The sequence below is a fragment of the Bubalus bubalis genome, chromosome 2 (genome assembly GCF_019923935.1).
Source record: "Bubalus bubalis isolate 160015118507 breed Murrah chromosome 2, NDDB_SH_1, whole genome shotgun sequence".
Lineage (NCBI taxonomy): Eukaryota > Metazoa > Chordata > Mammalia > Artiodactyla > Bovidae > Bubalus > Bubalus bubalis.
In genome coordinates this window covers 182,136,422-182,156,606 of record NC_059158.1, presented here as the reverse complement: position 1 = coordinate 182,156,606, position 20,185 = coordinate 182,136,422, and the positions used below count along the sequence as shown (strand labels likewise).

Below are 20,185 nucleotides of genomic sequence, written 5' to 3'. Positions count from 1 at the left end.
CCCCCACCTCATTTCCTCTCTCTGCTCCCTTCGGCTTCGTCGCCTTCCCAGGCAGTCTCCGCCAGCCCTTCTGGCCTCCTTCCTCCTGGGGAACTTTCAGGATGAGTCCCATTTCAGTTGGACCCTGGAAGCCTCTGAAGATGACCCCACTTTTCCAAACCGTCAATGGGGTCTCTGAGTCTCTGGTGTCCTTTTCTTGGTATGAGCTGTAGGGTGCATCTGAAGGGAGGGGATCGCTGGGACATGCTGACCGTGCGTAGGACAAAGGGTTTGGAGAGGTCTGGATGCCTTCAGTCGAACTGAAACCCTGTGGCCTTCGCAGGGCCCTTACACGCACTCCACGGGGCAGGGAGCTCCTGGTGAAGTCTGGTTTTTCAGCAGTGTGGCTCCCAAAGGCCAGAGGCCCTGACTGGGTGATTCCTGACACCCCCCTGCAGCTCACCAACCATCCAGCCTCAGCAAAGCCCTTAATGATGATAGTGATGAAGGCTGTCAGAGCAGGGATGGAACCAGGGGTTGTGCCCTCCCTGAAGGGACACGCCACAGCACAAAACCACGGTGGCACGCGCAGGTCCATCCCACGGAGGGGTGGGGTGGTCTGCCCAGATACCCGCCCTCTGCACCACCCCTGAACTGCCCTGGGAACGAGATGAACAGAGAGGGAGAAATTCAGTGTATACAGACAGAAGGGTGTCCAGGGAGGGGCTCGCGGGCTTGCTCAGAACCAGGCAGGAAGAGTAGGCCTGGGGTCTGCCTGCCAGCGCCCGGCCCCCCGTGCCAGAGTGACCCCCACACCCCACCCACCCCAGGGCCCAGCGTCAGCGCCAAGGCCCGCTCTCCCAGGCGGAGGCCCCAGCCCAGCCCCAGCGCCTGGGAAAGCCGCCTGTTTTGTTCCCATCTCCACACACCCCCCCACCTCTTTTTTTTTTTTTTTCTCATTCATTGCAGTTCGGTCCCTTTCGGAGCTGCAGGGACCCGGGTTGCAGGGCTGAGGCGAGGGGGTGGCCCTCCCGGCCCTGACAGGTAGGGCCCGCCCCGCTTTGAGCAGCCCCTTCCCTCGCCCTCTCCCCCCACCCCTCCCCGGGTCCCCTCTCCCTGCCCCTGTCAGCCGCGCCAGACGCTCTCCGGCTTTGCAGCATTCAATAAAAATTCAGAAACATTTGGGCTGAAATCGCTGCTTTATCTGGAGGAGCCACAGCGCCGGGAGAGACCACTGCTGCGAGGGGGGAGCCCGGGGTCTCGGTGGCCGGGGCGCGGGGCGTCTCTGCGCTCCGGCGCGCGCGCGGCCCCCGGGTGACCCCCGCGGACGCCAGGGGCTGGGGGCTCCGGGGGCGCGCGCGGGCCGGTGGGGCTGCCGGGGCGCGCGCGGGGGCCCGCGGCCCGGCTGGGCTCCCCCCGCGCTCGCGGCTCAGGTGGGCCGCGCCCAGCGCTGGCGGAGCCCGGGTCCCCGTTCTGCCCGGGCTGGATGGCTCATTCTGCTGGCTGCGCGGTGGCGGCGGCTGTGTGTGTGCCGCGCCTCGCCGCTCCCCCCCGGCCCCCCGAGCCCGGGGCGCGCGCTCCCGCCCGGGCCGCCCGGGCCCCGCGGCGCCGCGGCCCGAGGCCTCGGGAAGCGCAGCCATGGCCCTGCGGAGGCTGGGGGCCGCGCTGCTGCTGTTGCCGCTGCTCGCCGCCGTGGAAGGTGAGCGGGCGGGCGGGCGGCCGGGCGATGGGGGCGGGGAGCGGCCGGGCACTGGCGGCCGCCGGCGCCCACCTCCGCCCCGCGGCCCCGCAAAGTTTGCCCCGGGGCTCGCGCCGGGCGCAGGTGGCCGCGGGGAGGTGTGTCCGGCCGCGCCGGGAGGCGCGGGCCCCGCGGGCGCCCGGGAGCGGCGGGCGCTGATTGACTGTGCCAGGAGGAGGCAAAGGGACCATCTTGCCGAGGCTTTGTAGCCAGCCCGGCGAGCGCCGCCCAGGGCCGGGGGGCTGCCCACGCGCGCTCGCCGCCCCCGGCCCGGGCACCCCCCTGCGCGCCGGCCTGGCCTTGCTCGGCACCGGGTAGAGGGGCGCCGGCCGGGGGGTGGGGAGGCCCGGAGTGCAGTCGGGGCTGGAAAGTTTGGCAGGGAGCGGAGGGAGGCAGGCACCGCGACTGGTCCGGGGTGGGGGTTCCCGGTCCGCGGCCCCGGGATGGGGTCGGAGCCCCGAAGAGGGGGGACTGGCAGAGTGGAAGTGAGCGCGGCAGCACCCCGCGCCGGTGCCTGCCCGTCGCCCGCGGCGTACAATGGGGTCCCCTCCCCTGGAGGACTGCGGGGGGGATGGGTCCGTGGGCATCTCTGGGCCGCGCGGGGTCTCCGGGCACCCCTGCCGGCCACCGCCCCGCTGGCGGCAGAGCTCAGCGTGGCTGCTGGAGCCCCGGGAACTCTCCAGCTGCCGCCAGGGCCGGACCAGATGCTCTTGCCATGTGTTGGCCTTGGCCAGGGTCGCTGGGCCCTCTCCCCCATGGCCTCGTGTGTCGGTCCCACCCGACCCCCAAGGAAACAGGGCGGCTGCCCAGACTCCCGAACCAGCTTGCTCTGGAGGGAAAGTTAGTGGGGTCTGGGTGTGTCCCCAGAAATGGCCGAGCCTGTGGGGCAAGAAATGAACGTGAATAATGGTTCTCATGTGTACCGCACTTTACAGCTTTCAACCCGCTTTACAGTTTATGAAGTACTTTGCACTATATGCAAAGTACTGTGGTTTACAACGTGCGGCACAGTTGACAAGGTGCTTGAAGCTTTACGAAGTGCTTTCCCACCCGCAATTTTGTTGGATTCCCCAAAATAAGCCTTCCAGGGAATCCAGATGGGTTAGAGTCTTAACTTCCTTTTACTAGGAAGGGAAATCAAGGCCCAGAAAAGCCAGTGCTTCACGCCTTGGCCCTTGGGTGATAAAAATAGAATGGGGGTCTGGAGTCTGGGAAGCTTGTGCTCTGTTCGTTTTGGTGGGTCTTCCCGTCCCTAAACAGGCTAACCCCTCCAGGATTCTGCCACCTTAGGCCCGAGGGGTACCCTCATCTTGGGCCATTTGGGGGTGATGCGAAGCACCTTTCCTTCTTGCAGCTCAAAAAAACCCAAAAAACCAAACCCCAAAATAACCCGATGGAACCAGGCATGGAGCCTGCAGACTCTGGGAAAGGACGGATGGGGGATCCCATGCGATAACTTTAGTTTCTGTCTCAGTAATGAGTGCTTTAGTGACCGCAGTTCAGGGGGTGGAGGGGGTGTCCCTGGATGGCAGCCATAGTTTCTGGCACGGAAGCAGCTGTCCCCAGGCTCCTGGAGGGTTTGACGGCTGCCTGAGGTTTCCCGGCGTGGGGCCCCTGGGGCACCAGGGTGCCACGAGCCCTGGGTGTGCAGGGCAGCCCTGAGACCTGGCTGCTGGCGGGAGCTCCCTGGAATAGGGCTGAGGTACCACTTATTAGCTCTGGCTTTGGGGAAATGACTCATGCATTGGCCCGCTATACGTTGGGATGTTTACAGTATTATGGGGAGCTTGGCATAAATATTGCTCTTTGGGTTGTAGTCAGCGGTGCTGGAGGGGAAGAAAATTGGCCCCTCTCGCGTTGGAAAAGGCCCTGGGTGTGTTTTTAATTACCGGGGTAGGGGGGGTAGATGGAAGGGCCACGTCTGTCCAGGCCTGGCCCTGGTGGGGGGCGGTCAGAATCTGGTGGGCTCTGGCCAGAGCGGACCCTGGGCCCTGGACACAGGGCTGATCAGCTGCTGACGTCCCAGGAGGGCGTGGCGGCGTGGGCTGCCACTTGGGGGCAGACTGGGAGGCGGGCTGCAGTGGGCATCCCGAACCTTGCTTCAGGCTCTTCCTTTGCTCCCTGGATACTCTGGAGTCTAGTCCATTAGGCGTTAAGAAGGAGCTGGCCTAACGGAGGGGGAGATGGTGTGAGGTGGAGGTCAGAGGCCTGGCTTCTCACTTACTCGGGGACCCCCAGACCAGCTCCCTGCCCTACAGGGAGCTCAGTTTCCCTGAGTCCAGAATGTTCGACCTAGCGTCCTAGGATTCACATGCACCCTCCTTGCCTTCCCTGAGCCTCAGTGTTCTCATCTGCCAAGTGAGGGTAATCATGCTGGTCCTGCCCGTCTCACAGGCATGTCTGTGAGATTCAGACCAGATAATGGATGGGAAGAAGTCACCTTGAAGATCTGTGTGGCCTCTGGGGGATGGAAGATGGGCAGTGCTGCTCGTGACACAACCCTGAAGAGACAGGAGCCTCCCGGGAGCAGGACAGTCTGTGGAAGCAGACCTGAGGCCCGGGGTGATGAGGGGGCAGCCCTCGGGTCTCCCAGTACCAAGACATGTGCAGCCGCCACTCCTGGCCCATCCCCCTCTTCCTACCCAGTAGTAACCATGCTGTCCTGAGTGTTAAGGTCTAGAAAATTCCCATCCTTTGAGAGAGGAGACAGGATGTGTGTAGTTTCTGGGGGTGGGGAGGGCGGCAGTAGTGGTAAAGAACCCGCCTGCCAATTCAGGAGACGTAAGAGACGCGGGTTTGATCCCTGGGTGGGGGAAGATGCCCTGGAGAAGGAAATGGCAACCCACTCCAGTGTTCTTGCCCGGAGAATCCCACAGACAGAGGAGCCTGGTGGGCTATGGTTCTTAGGGTCGCAAAGAGTCAAACACGACTGAAGTGACTTAGCACACAGCATGGGGGCTAGGTTAGGATGGCAAGCTTAGTATCTCCCCAAACCGTGAGACCCGCCCCCGCAAAGGAAACCTAAGTCTGGAGCATCTGGATGCTTTGAGGGGATGGTAGTGCCCCCGGGGTTGTGTCCAACAGAAGAGGCCAATGGTGGACCAGCTGCTAGTAAAAGTCGCTCAGTCGTGCCTGATTGTATAATCCATGGAATTCTCCAGGCCAGAATATTGGAGTGGGTATCCTTTCCCTCCTCCAGGGGGGTGTTCCCAACCCAGGGATCAAACCCAGGTCTCCCACATTGCAGGCGGATTCTTTACCAGCTGAGCCACCAGGGAGGTCTGGACCAGCCACTAGGTGGAATCCAAAAGTTGAAGTTTAGAGAAAATCCATCTCCTCTGTACATTTGTTCTTTTTTTTTTCCTGAAGATTTTTTAATATAGGCCACTTGTGAAGTCTTTATTGAATTGGTTACAGTATTGCTTCCACTGTACCTTTTGGTTTTCTGGCCATAAGGCACACGGGATCTTAGCTCTGCTCCCAGGGATCGAACTGGCACCACTTGCATTGGAAGGCAAAGTCTTAACCACTGGACTGCCAGGGAAGGCCCTGTACATTCATTCTTTTGGTTTCCAAATATTTATGGAGCGTGTTTTCTAGCTGGTGTGGTGCTGGGCCCTGGGGCGGGCAGGGAGACGGACAGACCGACAGGGAAGCTGTTGGCAAGGTGCAATGTGTAAGTGTGTCCCGGGTCCTGCCAGGAGGCAGTCATGTGCTGCCTGTGGGAGCAGCAGCCATGTAGGATGGAAGCCAGTTACTTTGTCATTTATAGCTTTATTCTTTGCCTCGTTTTCTTACTTCCCGTTCTCCCTGCCTCAAAACTTTCTCAGCCACCTGTCATATTAATGAACTGTGTTCCCAAAAAGCTAAGGAGGTTGACTTTGGGACTGAGAGGAGGCAAAGTCTTGGCCTGGAAGAAGGAACAGCGTGTGTAAAGACCTAGAGACACGATGATTGGTGTGAGATACTTGGGTGTATCTGAGGGAGACGGGTGTTAACGGCAGCAAGGGGGGATTAGGCTGAGAAGTTTGGGCTTGATGCTTAGGGCACTGGGGAGCCACTGAAGGTTCTTGAGCCACAGGGAACCTGGCCAGATTTGTTTTTGGAAAGATCACTGGCTTCCAGTGTGTGGGAATGTTCAGATGGGCTAGAACCTGTCCTGTACAGTAAAGAAAAGGCCAGCTTGTCTGTTCTTGGCTAGGCTGTGAGCTCCCTGAGGGAGCTCAGTTTTGTGTCCATGGTGGTAATAAAAAGAAAGTGAAGTCGCTCAGTCATGTCCAACTCTTTGCGACCCCATGGGCTGTAGCCCACCAGGCTCCTCTGTCTATGGAATTTTCCATGGTTGCCATTTCCTTCTCCAGGGGATCTTCCCAACCCAAGGATCAAACCCGGGTCTCCCGCATTGCAGGCAGATGCTTGACCATCTTAGCCACCAGGGAAGCCCAATAGTAGTAAAAAGATCTCTGTTCAAATGCTGCTCCCAGAAGCTTCCCTGATTACCTCCTCTAACACAGACTCAGTTCAGACACGTTCTATCCCTCCTGTTTTGTCGTACTTCAGAATACCCACTACCATCTGAAATGGTATCAGAGACTTGTTGCTTTCCTTGTTTAGTGTCCGTCTTGCCCACTAGACTGTAAACTCCAAGAGACGAGAGGGTTTTTCTAAATTTATTTTTTAAAATTTAAAAATTTAATTATTTTTTGGCTACACTAGACAGCCTACGGGATCTTTGTCTCCCCCACCAGGGATCAAACCCATGGCCCCCACAGTGGAAGCGTGAAGCCCTAACCTCTGGTCTGCCAGGGAAGTCCTGAGGTTTTTGTTTTCCCTGTTTGCTGAGGCAACTGGGTGCCCTGAACTGAACCCAGTCACCCGGTGCCCTGAACTGAAAGGAACTAAGGAACGCTGAATGAATGAATGAGTGCGGAGTGAACAAACGAATGAATACATTATATTGTGCTATACAGTAAGTGTCGGGAGAATGATACAGAGATGAAGGAGGGAGTCCCTCTGGCCGGGGAGATGAAGGAAATCTTCCCAGAGGGAGAAGCAGAGGGCAGATGTGAGCAGAGATACAGAATGCAGGAAGATGTGTGGGGATAATAACGAGATCAGTTCAGCCAGAGCTGAGGATTCAAATGGACCAGCGGCAGCTCTGTGCCAAGCAAGTCTGCTCCTTACAGGGGTCGAGGGAGACTGCCCGCCCCTTCCCCCCATACACGTCTTGTCTGTCCCACCCCCAGCCCAGCCCTCTGCTGGGCCCACCTCTCGGGCATTACCTATCTAAGATCCAGCGACCTTCAGTGGGATTAATTTAGAATTGGTTTTCCTTTTATGTTTATTTCTCCTGCTTCTCATTTTTAAAGGAGGCTGCTTTCATGTATTCGTCTTAGCCAGGAAATCAGGGCTTAGATTTAAAGCCCGAATGCTGTAGAATTCAAAAGCAAGTTGACTTAATTCATTTATTCCTCCATCCATCCATGTGTTTTAAAAGAGTCGCCAGGCACCCTCTTCATGTCAGGTGCTGGGTGGGGAGAAAGGATTCCGACTTCAGTGGGAAACAAGGGCGGCCAACTTCCAGGACCCTGTGGGGCAGAGAAAAGGCATGGCCTTTCTGGGCAATCAGACCTGGGTCCAAACCCCCCAGCCCTGCACAGTGTGTGTGCCCTGGGCAAGGAGCTGGACTCCCATTTCCTGAGGGGTTCCTGGGGACACCCACACAAAGTGTCAGGCACAGGACGGGGGAGGAAGAGGGGAAGGGATAGTGAGGGAGTTTGGGATGGACATGTACATGCTGCTTTGTTTAAAACGGATAACCGACCGACGAGGACCTACAGGGAGCTCTGTTCAATGTTACGTCACAGCCTGGATGGGAGGGGAGTTTGGGGGAGAATGGATACATGTGTATGTATGGCTGAGTCCCTTCGCTGTCCACCTGAAAGCATCACAACATTATTCATCAGCTATACCCCATATAAAATAGAGTCAAAAAAAAAAAGAAGTGTCAAGTACTTGTCTATGTAGAGGTTGTTCTCAGCCCCTCCAAAGTCCTTGTCTTTGGAGTGAGTGCCTGTGATCGGTGATAGCTGTGTCCTAATTCACTTCCCCTCTTTCTGGCATTTAGACTGTTCAGTCCACAAACCAAACTTCAGTGTCTCCCCCAACCCAGCACACAGACTCCCAACTGCTCCCGCCTTGGGATGGTGACCCCCCCAAGTGTGAGCAGGCCCAGAGCCCCATCTCTGCCTCTTTCTTCAGGGCTCTGTCAGGGGGAAATACTTGCTTCTTACCATGGCAGGGAATTGGAAGAGGGGCTCTCAATTGGGGTCCACAGGCCTTAGTTATGGGACCCTGGGATCACCCTGAAATTATAATAGAATGTTGGCTGTGACCATAGATTTTCCTAGGAAGCTGGGTCTTAGCTTTCAGAAGATTCTCAAAACAGTTGTGAAAACACAAGCCCGTACCCAGGCTCCCAGTGAGGGGGTTTGAATCCTTGGTTGGTCCTGAGACCCCACTGCCAGCTCCCTCTGCCCTGCCATGGCCCCAGACCCTCCCAGGGGGTGGGGGTTGTCCTTCCTAATGCCTTTGGCCTCCTCCACTTCATCAAGGTTTTGCATCAACCCCAAAGCCAGGGTGGGGGCAGGTTGTCTGGGCAGCTTGCTGGGGACTCCGCAAGGCCGAGGGTCACAGCTGGTCAGCTTGGCCTGCCCAGAGCTTACCTATGAGCTTAGGGTGGAGGTCAGACCCCTGCAGGCAGAGAGATCCATAAAGGAAGGGGCTGAGGATAGAACTGGCTGGTGACAGGAGGCCTGGGCTGGACAAGGGAAGGGGTACCCTGCTCCCTCTGAGGGTTGAGGGGTGAGACCAGGAGGGCCTCCTGGCAGTGGCGGACCCGGTCTGCACCTCTGACCAAAGCCCCATCCCATCCTGTGGCCTGGCCTGCTTGCCTGACTTTGCTGGAGATTTGATAGATCCAGCTGGAGCCCAGGGATCAGTAACTTTTAACTCACTTCCCAGGTCTTTCCGTTGGGCAGGTGGGGACTCCTGGGAAAGAGGAAGAGAAACCTCAGCAGGAAACTGGAAAAGGCCAAAATGAAGTGAAGTCAGTCTGAGTTAGTGCCCACCAGCCCAGGCCGCCAGCCTGCTGGTGAACGGAAGGAGGCTTGGTCGGGGGAGGGCAGGGCAGGGCAGGGCAGGGCAGGGCAGAATGTTTGCACACCTCTCAGGGATGGGGTGGGCCATTGATCTGACAGCACCTGGAAGCTTCCTGATTGGGATCAACTGTCTGATAAGGCTGCCTTGAAAGCATTTTAGGGTTTTAGGGCCTTTTAAAGCAGGTGCCTTCTGGAGGGTGGAGAGGAGACACCTGTCTCCCAGGTGCCTCTGTATCACCTGGAGCAAGGGGCTTGCTTAGACCACCTTAGCCTGGGCCGTGCTCAGTGAGCTTCCTGGAGCTATCTGGAGCCCTGCCGAAGCCCCCTCAGGATAGGGGTATCCTCAGGGAAGAGACCTTGTCTGCTCTGTGCCCTTGAGCAAGCGGTGTGCTGTCTGAGCCTCAGTTTGCTGATCCGTAAACTGGGGATACTGCCTGTCGGAGGCTCAGGGTGAGGGGTAAATGAGGTCCCGTATACAGCGGCCAGCAGAGCAGCCTGGTCTGCAGCCCTGCCGGTGTTTATGCATTGTCAGGACTGTGCAATGTCCACACCCTTGTTCCCCGCCGGACTACTTGCTCCTGTCTTTGAAATCCCGGAACCCTTTGGCCAAGCCCTGACCACTGTCTTGCTCTGTAAGCAGCAAAGCCTAGGGGTCACAAGGGTGTCTGGAGGCAGGCTGCCTGAGTGTCCTCTGGTCGCTTATTTAACCTCTCTGAGCCCTGCTTCCCTCACTTCTTTTTTTTTTTTAAGGGCACTTTCTATTTATTAAATAAATGCCTACCAAGCTCCATGCGTTTCACATACAGATATATCATTCAGTCCTCATGACTGCCCTGTGAGGTAGATCTTTTTGTCCCCATTTCACTGGAGCTTAGGTGATCCGCCCAAGCCCCCTCCCTTCTTAAGTAGTGAAGGATTTGATGTTGGGACTTCTGGAGTCCACTTGTCCCCTCTAGTTGAATTTAGGTGAGCTCTCAGAGAATATGTGTTTTCTTTTTTTTTTTTAGTATAAATTTATTTATTTTAATTGGAGGCTAATTACTTTATAATATTGTATTGGTTTTGCCATACATCAACATGAATCTGCCACGGGTGTACATGCGTTCCCCATCCTGAACCCTTCTCCCACCTCCCTCCCCATCCCATCCCTCTGGATCATCCCAGTGCACCAGCCCTGAGCGTCCTATATCATGCATGAACCTGGACTGGTGACTCATTTCATATATGATATTATACATGTTTCAATGCCATTCTCCCAAATCATCCCACCCTCGCCCTCTCCCACAGAGTCCAAAAGACTATTCTATACATCTGTGTCTCTTTTGCTGTCTTGCATACAGGATTATCGTTACCATCTTTCTAAATTCCATATATATGTGTTAGTATACTGATTGGTGTTTTTCTTTCTGGCCTACTTCACGCTGTATAATAGGCTCCGGTTTCATCCACCTCATTAGAACTGATTCAAATGTATTCTTTTTAATGGCTGAGTAATACTCCATTGTGTATATGTACCACAGCTTTCTTGTCCATTCATCTGCCAATGGACATCTAGGTTGCTTCCATGTCCTGGCTATTAGTTCTTGAGGTGGCTATGATGAATGAATGGGTTAGTCCATGAAAGATAAATCTGCATTTGTAACTGAATGTGTATCTTACATGTGATGAGTGCAGAGTAAATATTAACTGTGGCTGTTATTTCTCAAAACCAGTGGGAACCTGCATTCAGAGTAGGGGGGTGTGGTGCCGTTTTACTCGAGGACTCTGTCTGCAGCTCTCCCCCCATCCCTCTTCACTTCACCCCAGGAAAAAGCCAAAGATACAGAGTTGAGTTCTATCTGACTCTTGCTGAGTAGTTAAGAGCTCCCTCCAGCCTGCCTCTTTGCTTCCCATGCAGGTTTTGCACAAGAGCCCATCCCCCCTCCAAGTCAGCCTCCCTTAACCCCAGGAAAGGGACAGGATCTTCTATCGCTGCAACTTCATTCTTGACCCTTGGCCTCCCAGCCACCAACTTCCATGAAAAAGTGAAAATGTTAGTTGCTCAGTCGTGTCCAACTCTTTGCAACCCATGCACTGTAGCCCGCCAGGCTCCTCTGTCCATAGCATTCTCCAGGCCAAGAATACTGGAGTGGGTTGCCATTCCCTTCTCCAGCGGATCTTCCCAACCCAGGGATTGAACCTGGTCATTGTAAGAACCTGCATTGCAGGCAGATTCTTTACCACCTGAACTACCAGGGAATTCACACCAACGTCCATACATGATAATAAAAACAGCCAGATGCTCTGCTTAAAGACATTGTATTGGGTTGGCCAAAAAGTTTGTTTGGATTTTCCATTAAGAGGTTATGGAAAAACCCAAATGCACTTTTTAGCTAACCCCATATACGTCATCTCACACAACCACCTCAACAGCTGCCCTGGCGGTGTTATTATTGTGCCCGTTTTACAGATGTGGAAACTGAAACTCAGAAAGCAACTAGCCCAAGGAGGGAGCAGGAGGCAGGGATTCGAACCCAGGTCTGGAGGACTTTGAAGCTCCTGCTCTGCACCACCGCCTTCCAGCAGCCTCTGGAATGTACCTCTCAGCTCAGAGAAAAGGCTTGGCTCTGACGAGGGTCTCCAAGGCAGCCATCCAGCCTCTGACTCCATCAACATCCTGAGATAATGCAAGTGGGAGGGTTCTGGAACTCACAAACCTGCCATAAAAAAGCAATCGCTGTCATAATGGTCAGAATAATGTTGTTCTAACTTAGACAAATCAGGTGTTAACTCATTACATTGTGAGGGGTGCCTCCACAGAGAACAGAGTCTGTGGAACAGTCACAGGGCCATTTGTAGCTGATGTTTCTAAACCCATTAGCTCATTGGGTTTTCACAGCAACCCAATGAGTGGGCAGGAACCATGGGGCCCATTTTAGAGATGAGGAAACTGAGACCTGGGGGAATAAGGCGACTTGCTGGAGGGCAGTGGCCAGACCATGCCCAAAGCCCAAGGCAGGTCTCAATGGCTCAGAGATCCTCAATTCAATTTGAATTCCTAGCCAACATTTAAAAATCAGGAGAGTTTACAGAGAAATCCTGTTTCTGGCTTTGTGAGAAGTCAGACAATCTGGCTTCTCTAGGCCCACATTCCCACATGGCCACAGTTGGCTGGAGCCGAATAGTGACTGCCTCTTCAGACGAGCACGTGCACGTGGGCTGGGGGGCGGGGAGCTCTCCATCGGCTTGCGTCACACATTTGTGTTACTTGCCTGGGTCCTGCAGGGTTCAACTTTGCCTCCTAGATCTGCCCCGCCTCTCCTGTTGGTGGTGGTGGTGTTTAGCTTCTAGTCTCTCTTGCTATCAGGAGTAAATTGCTTCTCCTCCCCAGGCTTTGGCTACCTCTTCTCTCAAATGAGGGGGTAGGACTCAGTGGTTTCGGAGGCTCCTTCCAGCTCTGGGATTGCATGCCTGGTGGCAGGCTCCAGGCAAGGAGGGGAGAGCTAGACAAAGGCCAGGGCTCTGCCCCCAGGACGTGTATCAGTTATCCATTGCTGCCTAATAAGCCACCCCAAAACGTACTGTCTCAATACAACAGTGATGTATTATTCTTCCTGATTCAGTGGAGTGGCCGGGTGCAGCTGGGCATTTATTCTGCTCCATGTGGTGTCAGCTTGGATCACTCTTGAGCTTGCACTCAGCTGGGCTGTGCTGGAAGGTCTCCAGTGGCCTCTCCTACATCTCTGAGGCCCTGGTAGGGAGGGTGGGAAGGCCCCCCCGCCCCGCCCACACTCTTCAAGATTGCTCACCCGTCACTAGTCTAGACCGAGCTTTCCACAGCGGCTAGCTCCCAAGAGGGTAAAGAGGAAACCGGAAGACTCCTTGAGGCCTGGACTGTGATGTCACAAAACATCACCCCTGCAGTCAGAGCAAGTCACAGAGCCATCTCAGATGCATCCCAGGCCTCCTCATCCGGTTCAGAGACTGGGGGGAAATACGCTGGGCTCAATTTTCTGTTCAGTCTTTCAAAGGAAGCACCGTGTGCTGCGAACGGTTTAACACACAGCACTCGCCTGTGTGTTGCCCATGGTCCTCAGCGTGTCTTTGGAGGTGATGCTTGGCCCCCAAGCACCCCCTTCACCGTGTGCACACATCTCGTGTTCCGGGCCGACCTGTGGTCCAAACGTAGCTTCAGCAACCCCCTCCCTCCCTCTTTTTTTTTTTTGGCTACACTGGTCTTTGTTTTGGTGTGTGAGCTTTTCTCTAGTTGTGCTGTCCGGGCTCCCTAGTTACGGTGCACACACACTCTAGTTGAGACGCACGCGTCCTCTAGTGGTGATGTGCAGGCTCTCTAGTTAACGGCGTGCAGGTTCTCTAGTGGTGACGCTCAGGCTCTCTAGTTAACGGCGTGCAGGTTCTCTAGTGGTGACGCGCAGGCTCTCTAGTTAACGGCGTGCGGGTTCTCTAGTGGTGACGCGCAGGCTCTCTAGTTAACGGCGTGCGGGTTCTCTAGTGGTGACGCGCAGGCTCTCTAGTTAACGGCGTGCAGGTTCTCTAGTGGTGATGTGCCATCTGCTTGCGGTGTGCGGACTTAGTTGCCTGGTGGCATGTGGGATCTTAATTCCCTGAGCAGTGATCGAACCTGCGTCCCCTGCATTTGAAGGCAGATCCTTAACCACTGGACCCACCAGGGAAGTCCCTCAGCCCCTTAATGGGAGGCGGCTTTCTGTTTAGTGACAGCAGGTATAGGCCAGTAACCACACTGAGGGACAGTCCACCCCAGGGAGTTTCTAGTCCCACACAGGGTGTGGGTAACAGGGAGCCAGAAGCATCATGCCCTGCCTGCTCTCCGTCCTGTCCCACAGCTGCACTGACTTCCCATGCTGTCTGCCTCCCCTGAGAGGACAGGGACCCTCCACTTCACCATGTCCCCTGCCCAGCACAAGGCCTGGCTCATGATACGCACTGAATAGATGTTTGTGCCATAAAATGAAAGTGAAAGTCGCTCAGTTGTGTGTTCAGCTCTTTGCAACTCCATGGACTATACAGTCCATGGAATTATCCAGGCCTAGGGATACTGATACTGCAGTGGGTAGCCTTTCCCTTCTCCAGGGGAGTTTTCCCAACCCAGGGGTCGAACCCAGGTCTCCCGCATTGCAGGCGGATTCTTTACCAGCTGAGCCACAAGGGGAGCCATGGTAGCCCAAGTCATAGCTACTCAGGATCAGGCATGAGAAGGAGGCCCTGGGCTGGTAGGAATGAGTTTGGAGGATGGAGCTAAGATACCCCTGTGGCCTGGGGCAGGTCACTTCACCCCTCTGGGCCTCAGTTTTCTCATCAGTAAATAGGGGATCATGATTTAACCACCTCAGAAGGCCATGTCAAGGAGCACCTGTGTTCTTCATTCAACTATAAAAGAACAGGTAAACTAAGACCCTAGCAGCTGTGCAGTCCAAAGAAAAAAGAAATCCTTTGACACAATGCTGCAAGTCAACTATGCTTAAATAACATTTTATAAAGTGAAACAAACAAAAGAACCTGTAATGGGGTGACTGCGGTCTGTCACCCCCGCCCTGGCTGGGGGCCACTGCAGGAGCGGGGAAGCGCTGGAGAAAACCGAAATGTCTGAAGGCATTGGTTGGCCACTTGCTGTCAGACCTAAGTTGGGACCACAGGTTGGCACAGGGAGATATGTGCATGTGGTGAAGTGTTGAAGACCATAAGCAACACATAAGCGAGTTTTATTGTCAAACGGTTAAGCAGGAAATGGGGCTGCTGACTGAATAGGAATCAAGCCTACACATATAATACAGACACAGTCCTTCTGATACACCGTAGTCTCTCTTTTGTTTTTAGAAAAAGCTAAAAATGTGTTTGGCTACGTCTCTTGTTTGCACAAGGGAAGCTGAATTATTATTTGGGGCTCTAGTTTTGTTACTCAACGCCTAAGTCTTAGTCTTTTAATAAGTGAGTTAATCCTGCTCATGTTTATTGATGTAATGGATGTGTTGGGTCTCAACTCTGTTGTGATATTTTTGGGGGTTGGCCAGATGAACTTTTTGGCTGACCCAGTATGATGATATGTACTTTATTTGCTGCGCTTCTTTTTCTACAAGATGTGCATTCTTTACTCTGGTTTATTTAAATGTGCTTGGTATTTAGGAAGGTTCATGGTTTTGTTCCGGTGGTCACCTTTGTACTTATGCCTTCTTCCACAGTGTCTAATCTGCTGTTATAGCATCCAGTGTATTGTTTCTAGAATTTCCATTTATGTCTTTTTTATATAGCCCTTGTCTCTACTGACAGAGAAGGCAATGGCACCCAACCCCAGTACTCTTGCCTGGAAAATCCATGGACAGAGGAGCCTGGTAGGCTGCAGTCCATGGGGTTGCTAAGAGTCGGGCACAACTGAGCGACTTCCCTTTCCCTTTCCCTTGTCTCTACTGAGCAGATTCAGTCTTTTCCTTCTTGAACTTATTAAACAGAGTTATAGTAAAATAAATTAACAACCAACCAAATCCTAAGAGTCCTGGCCAGAGACCCTAGACTCTTGAGTTGGCCAGGTTGTTAATTGATATTTGACAGACAGCAGTGTGCCCAGGAGGGCACATATCTTGTCTAAAGAAAGCAAGTGGGACTTCCCTGGTGGTCCAGTGATTCGGATTCCACACTGCCACTGTAGTGGACATTGGTTCAATCCCTGGTCAGGGAACTAAGATCCTGCATGTCACGTGGCACAGCCAAAAATATAATAATAATAACATAAAGAAGGCAGATGCTACCCACTCTTGACCATCTTGCTGTGCGGGGATTGGGGCTCAGTTTTGCCAGAACTTCTGGTTTGCAAAGTTCTGATATTTATGGAAAAACTTGTTGTTAAATGTTTGCTCAACTCTAAAATACAGTCCTGGCCAATCTAAGTAATATTTGCTGGCTGAATTTGGCTCAGGAGCTGGCAGTTTCAAGCTCTAATTGAGGTGTTTTGGACAGAGAAATAGTAAGGGCATTGTTACCTCCATTTTACTGATGAAGAAGTTGAGGTTCAGAGAGCTGTAGTGACTTACCCAAGGCTACACAGCTGGTAGCCACAGGCTTCCCAGGTGGCGCAGTGGTAAAGAATCTGCCTGCCAATGCAGGAGATACAAGAGACGCAGTTTCGGCCCCTGGTTCGGGAAGATCCCCTGGAGGAAGAAATGGCAACCCACTCCAGTATTCTTGCCTGGAGAATCCCATGGACAGAGGAGCCTGGAGGGCTACAGTCCCATAGGGTCGCAAAGAGTCAGATATGACTTGGCGCGCACACACACACACACGCACACACACAGCTGGTAAGCAGTGGCATTGTCAGAAGTGCCTCTTAAACTGGAGAGTCTTCCTGGAACTTCCCTCCATGGCTTCTGTTTCCTGCCTTCCAGAACAATCCAGGAGCAGAAGCTCCTTCTGGCAGGCACCTACGCTATTTAAAAGCAGAGAGCATGTCTTCCTTCCATTTTCTTCTTCGTGGGCAGAGTTGGTACAGTGGGAGGTGTGTGTTCTTGAAGTAGAACCTCTGGCTCTAAAACTTACAAACAGCCTGACCTTGGCCCTTTTAGAAAAATTTAATTATTTTTGGGCGTGCTGGGTCTTTGTTGTAGTGTGGGGGCTCTCTCTAGCTGCACTGCACAGACTTCCGTTTGCGGTGGCTTCTCTTGCGGTGGATCACGCACTCTAGGCGTGCGGGCTTCCTTAGTCGCGGTCCACAGGCTCTAGAGTACATGGGCTTTGTTGCCCAGTGGCAGGTGGAATCTGAGTTCCCGGAACAGGGATTGAACCCACGTCCCCTCCAGTGGCAGGCGGATTCTTAACCACTGGACCTCCAGGCAAATCCCAGGCCTTGGCCCCTTTTAACTTAGTTACCTCTTTGTGCCTCAGTTTCTTCCGTGGTAAATTGGAGTTAGGCAAGTTTCATAGAAGGCGACTTCCACAATGCTTGTCGAGGAACAGCCAGGCGGAGAAGTGGCAAGGCAGGCAGGCATTCCGGGCAAACAGCAGGACAGCATCTGCAGAGATCCGAAGGGGAGGCCCCGGAGCGCGTGGTGTCTTTGGGAGCTGGAAAGAGGCCTGTGCGGCTGAGAACCGGGCACGCCAAGCACTGGGGCGGGGTGTAAGCTGCCTGGGCCCAGCAGGCAGAGAGCGTGGGGTCAACACCCCCATTATGGCGACGACATATGTCCACAGCACCAACTTGTCACTTGGCCTGAGTCCATGGGAAGCCGGAAGGACAAAAAGCATCTGAACGTGTAAGTGGGGAGAAAGCGGCTTAGCGCACAGTGGGATGCGTCCCGCCTGAATGGGGGCTTCTCCGCCTCTCGCGGGGAGGCAGAGCCTGGGAACAGCCCCGGCCAGAGCCTGCGGGGCCTTTCTGGAACCCACGAAAGGCCATGTGGCCCAGGGAGTCTGTTCGAGTCAGGGCCCCAGGGCGGGATGTCCTCGCGAGCCTGTCCCCGTCAGTGTCAGCTGTCACTCCCCACGGCTTCAAATGGCAGCTCCTGCCGCTCTCAGGAGAACAGTCGGACGCGCTCCCTAGATACCAAGGAGGCCCTGATGCTGGGTGTTCCGGGGCCGCCCCGAAGCTCAGCCCCACACCAGGAAAGCGCAGGGCTCCCTTCTGAATGGCCTCTGCTGGAGTTGAATGGGTTCCCATGAGGCCCGGCCCCTTTTGGCCTGGGTCCAGGGACGCAGGCGAGTCAGGAGATGCTGGGGTAAGATCCTGGACTCTGGAGATAGTCAGGCTGTCCCCATCCTGGCTCCTCCACTCACTAGCTGTGTCACCTTGGGTAGGTCATTTCCTGCTCAGCCTTGGCTTCTTATCTGGAAAATGAGGATAATATCACCTACTGCATCATGTTGTTTCAGAAATTAAAAAAAAAAAAAACAAAAAACAGGTGTTTTTGAAAAGCAAGTGTTTACCCAACCTCTCAGCCTCAGTTTCTCAGCAGTTCAATAATTGATAATAATAGCAGTAATTAAAACAGTGTTCAGTCGTGTCTGACTCTTTGCAGCCCCATGGGCTATAGCCCACCAGGCTCCTCTGTCCTTGGAATTTTCTAAGCAAGAATACTGGTGTGGGTTGCCATTTCCTACTCCAGGGGATCGTCCTGACCCAGGAACAGAACCCACATCTCCTGCATTGGCAGGTGAATTCTTTACCACTGAGCGACCAGGGAAGCCCATCCTTTACCTAGATTCAACAATGGTGAACATTTTGCCATGTTTGTACCCCTTTTTGTATGAGAGTACCTGTATGTGTGTGGTTTTTTTTTCTGAACCATTTGAACATAAATTGCTGATATGGGCAAAGAACTAATGCTGACTGAGAATAGATACATATAGGTCTAAGGCTGACTTTCTTAACCACCATCTTAGATCACTTTGCCTGGCACACAGTAGGACTTGAAAATTGGTAGCAGTTGGGAGGAATAGCTGGTATTACCTACAGCTGACCAGGGAATCCCCCTGCATTACCTCATTCAGTCCTCGCTGTAGCCTAGGAGGAAACTGTTAGCGGTGTCTTAATTCTCAAAAGAAGGAAGAGGGACTTCCTTTGTGGTCCAGTGGCTGAGGCTCTGCACTCCCAATGCAGGGTGCCCAGGTTCAATCCCTGGTCAGGGAACTAGATCCCACATGCCACAGCTAAGAGCTTGCATGCCGCAACTAAAGATCCTGCATGGTGCAGCAAAGATGCTACAGCGAACTTCAGAGATCCCACACGCTGCAACAAAGACCCAGCCCAGCTAGCTCGCTAAATAAATAAGACTCAATAAATAAATAAGACTCAAAAATTAAGTAACTTAGAGCAAAATGGGAGGTTGGGATTTACACCTGTGTCTGCTTGACAGCAGATCCTGCAGCACAAAACTTTAGGGACCCGCTTTCCTCCCATCAGGTCTGCCCTTATTGTAGCCACCAGGGCAGCACATGGCAACTTTGCTCCCAGTAGTAGATGAACACGGGCCTTTCTCTGTGGGAATCAAGAGGGCATTATTATAGAGGCATGTGGACTTGGAAAAACTGGGGACTGGCCCAGGGTCCACAGTTAACTAGGTAATTATGAGGACTCAGGCCTTGGGATTTCTAGAATCCAGCATATCTGTTGCTCCCTTGCCTGGATAACCTTTTCACCTTCTTTCTCTGGCTGCTTATTAAGACCAAGCTCGAGTGTCTCCTGTCTGAAGCCTGCTTTGACTTCTCTGACCCCTCCCCTGTCTATGTGTAGAGTTGAACTGTCCTTGTGTTCTCAGTGGCACCTTGATACATACCTCTTTTATATTGCCTCGGTTAGACTGTACAGGGCTTCCCTGGTGGCTCAGAGTTTAAAGCGTCTGCCTCCAATGTGGGAGACCCAGGTTCAATCCCTGGGTCGGGAAGATCCCCTGGAGAAGGAAATGGCAACCCACTCCAGTACTCTTGCCTGGAGAATCCCATGGACGGAGAAGCCTGGTAGGCTACAGTCCACAGGGTCGCAAAGAGTCGGACACGACTGAGCGACTTCACTTTAGACTGTACTGGGTACTGCGTCGGCATGTCTGGTTTACCGCCAACCGTCCTGGGAGATCCTCAGTCATACTGGTTGAGTAGAGTACAGTTGGAGAGGTAAATAGCTGAGCAGTTGGATAGGAGCTTGAGTGATTGATGGCTGGTTGGATAGAGGATGAGTGCATGGGTAATTGCATGGATTGGATGGTTGGGTCAGTAATGGGCACGTTGATAGATGGATCAAGAGAGAGAGTGCAAAGGATGGTTTTATGGCAGCTGAGTGGATTGGATGGGTGGAGAGATGGTGGGATGGGTGGAGGGGTTGGGATGGATGGATGGATGGATAATAGCAAAATTGTTGCACATTTTAGATAGTGGGTTGGATAAATGAATGGAAGAATGAACAAACCTGAAAACCCAGAGTGCATTTCTCCCCCTCAGACTCTCTTTGGCATCTAGATTGTGATATTTCCTTATTCTCCACTCTCGGGACTTAAAAAAAGAGCTGGCAAACTGCACACTCCCCAGGTTTGGAGGAACCTTCTGAGCCTTTGACTGTGGATTTGCCAACGTTTCTGCACTGGGGAGTTCCAAAGAAGTTGGCCCCCAAAGTGAATTTCTGTAAAATAAATCCTATTTTCCCATCGACTTGGCTCACACTTTTGGAGCTGTGTTCCTGCTGTCAGGGGCTGGTGCTCTTAGAGGCTGGTGACAGGTGGGGAAAGAGTTGGAACTCCCGGGGGCATCAGCTGCCCCAAGCTTCCACTTGCTCAACCTTGAGAGCAGCCTGATGCTGGCCAGGAGCACAGGAGCT

The 20,185-nt window shown here is 53.7% G+C and overlaps 1 protein-coding gene and 1 long non-coding RNA gene across 3 annotated transcripts in view; one reads left to right on the top strand and one right to left on the bottom strand.

Annotated features, from left to right (window-relative positions):
* Positions 1–1,530: 1,530 nt before the first annotated feature.
* Positions 1,531–20,185, top strand: part of EPHB2 (EPH receptor B2) — a 226,802-nt gene continuing 208,147 nt past the window's right edge. For both annotated transcript variants that reach the window (XM_025278758.3, XM_025278756.3), the window contains exon 1: positions 1,531–1,678. In XM_025278758.3, the coding sequence (XP_025134543.1) occupies positions 1,618–1,678 (61 nt within the window). In that variant the 5' untranslated portion in view covers positions 1,531–1,617. The remainder of the gene's footprint in view (positions 1,679–20,185) is intronic.
* Positions 7,041–8,936, bottom strand: LOC123332237. The gene is made up of 3 exons (XR_006549049.2): positions 8,734–8,936; positions 8,011–8,082; positions 7,041–7,305 (listed from the first exon to the last, which is right to left on the bottom strand). It is a non-coding gene; the product is annotated as an uncharacterized LOC123332237 (long non-coding RNA).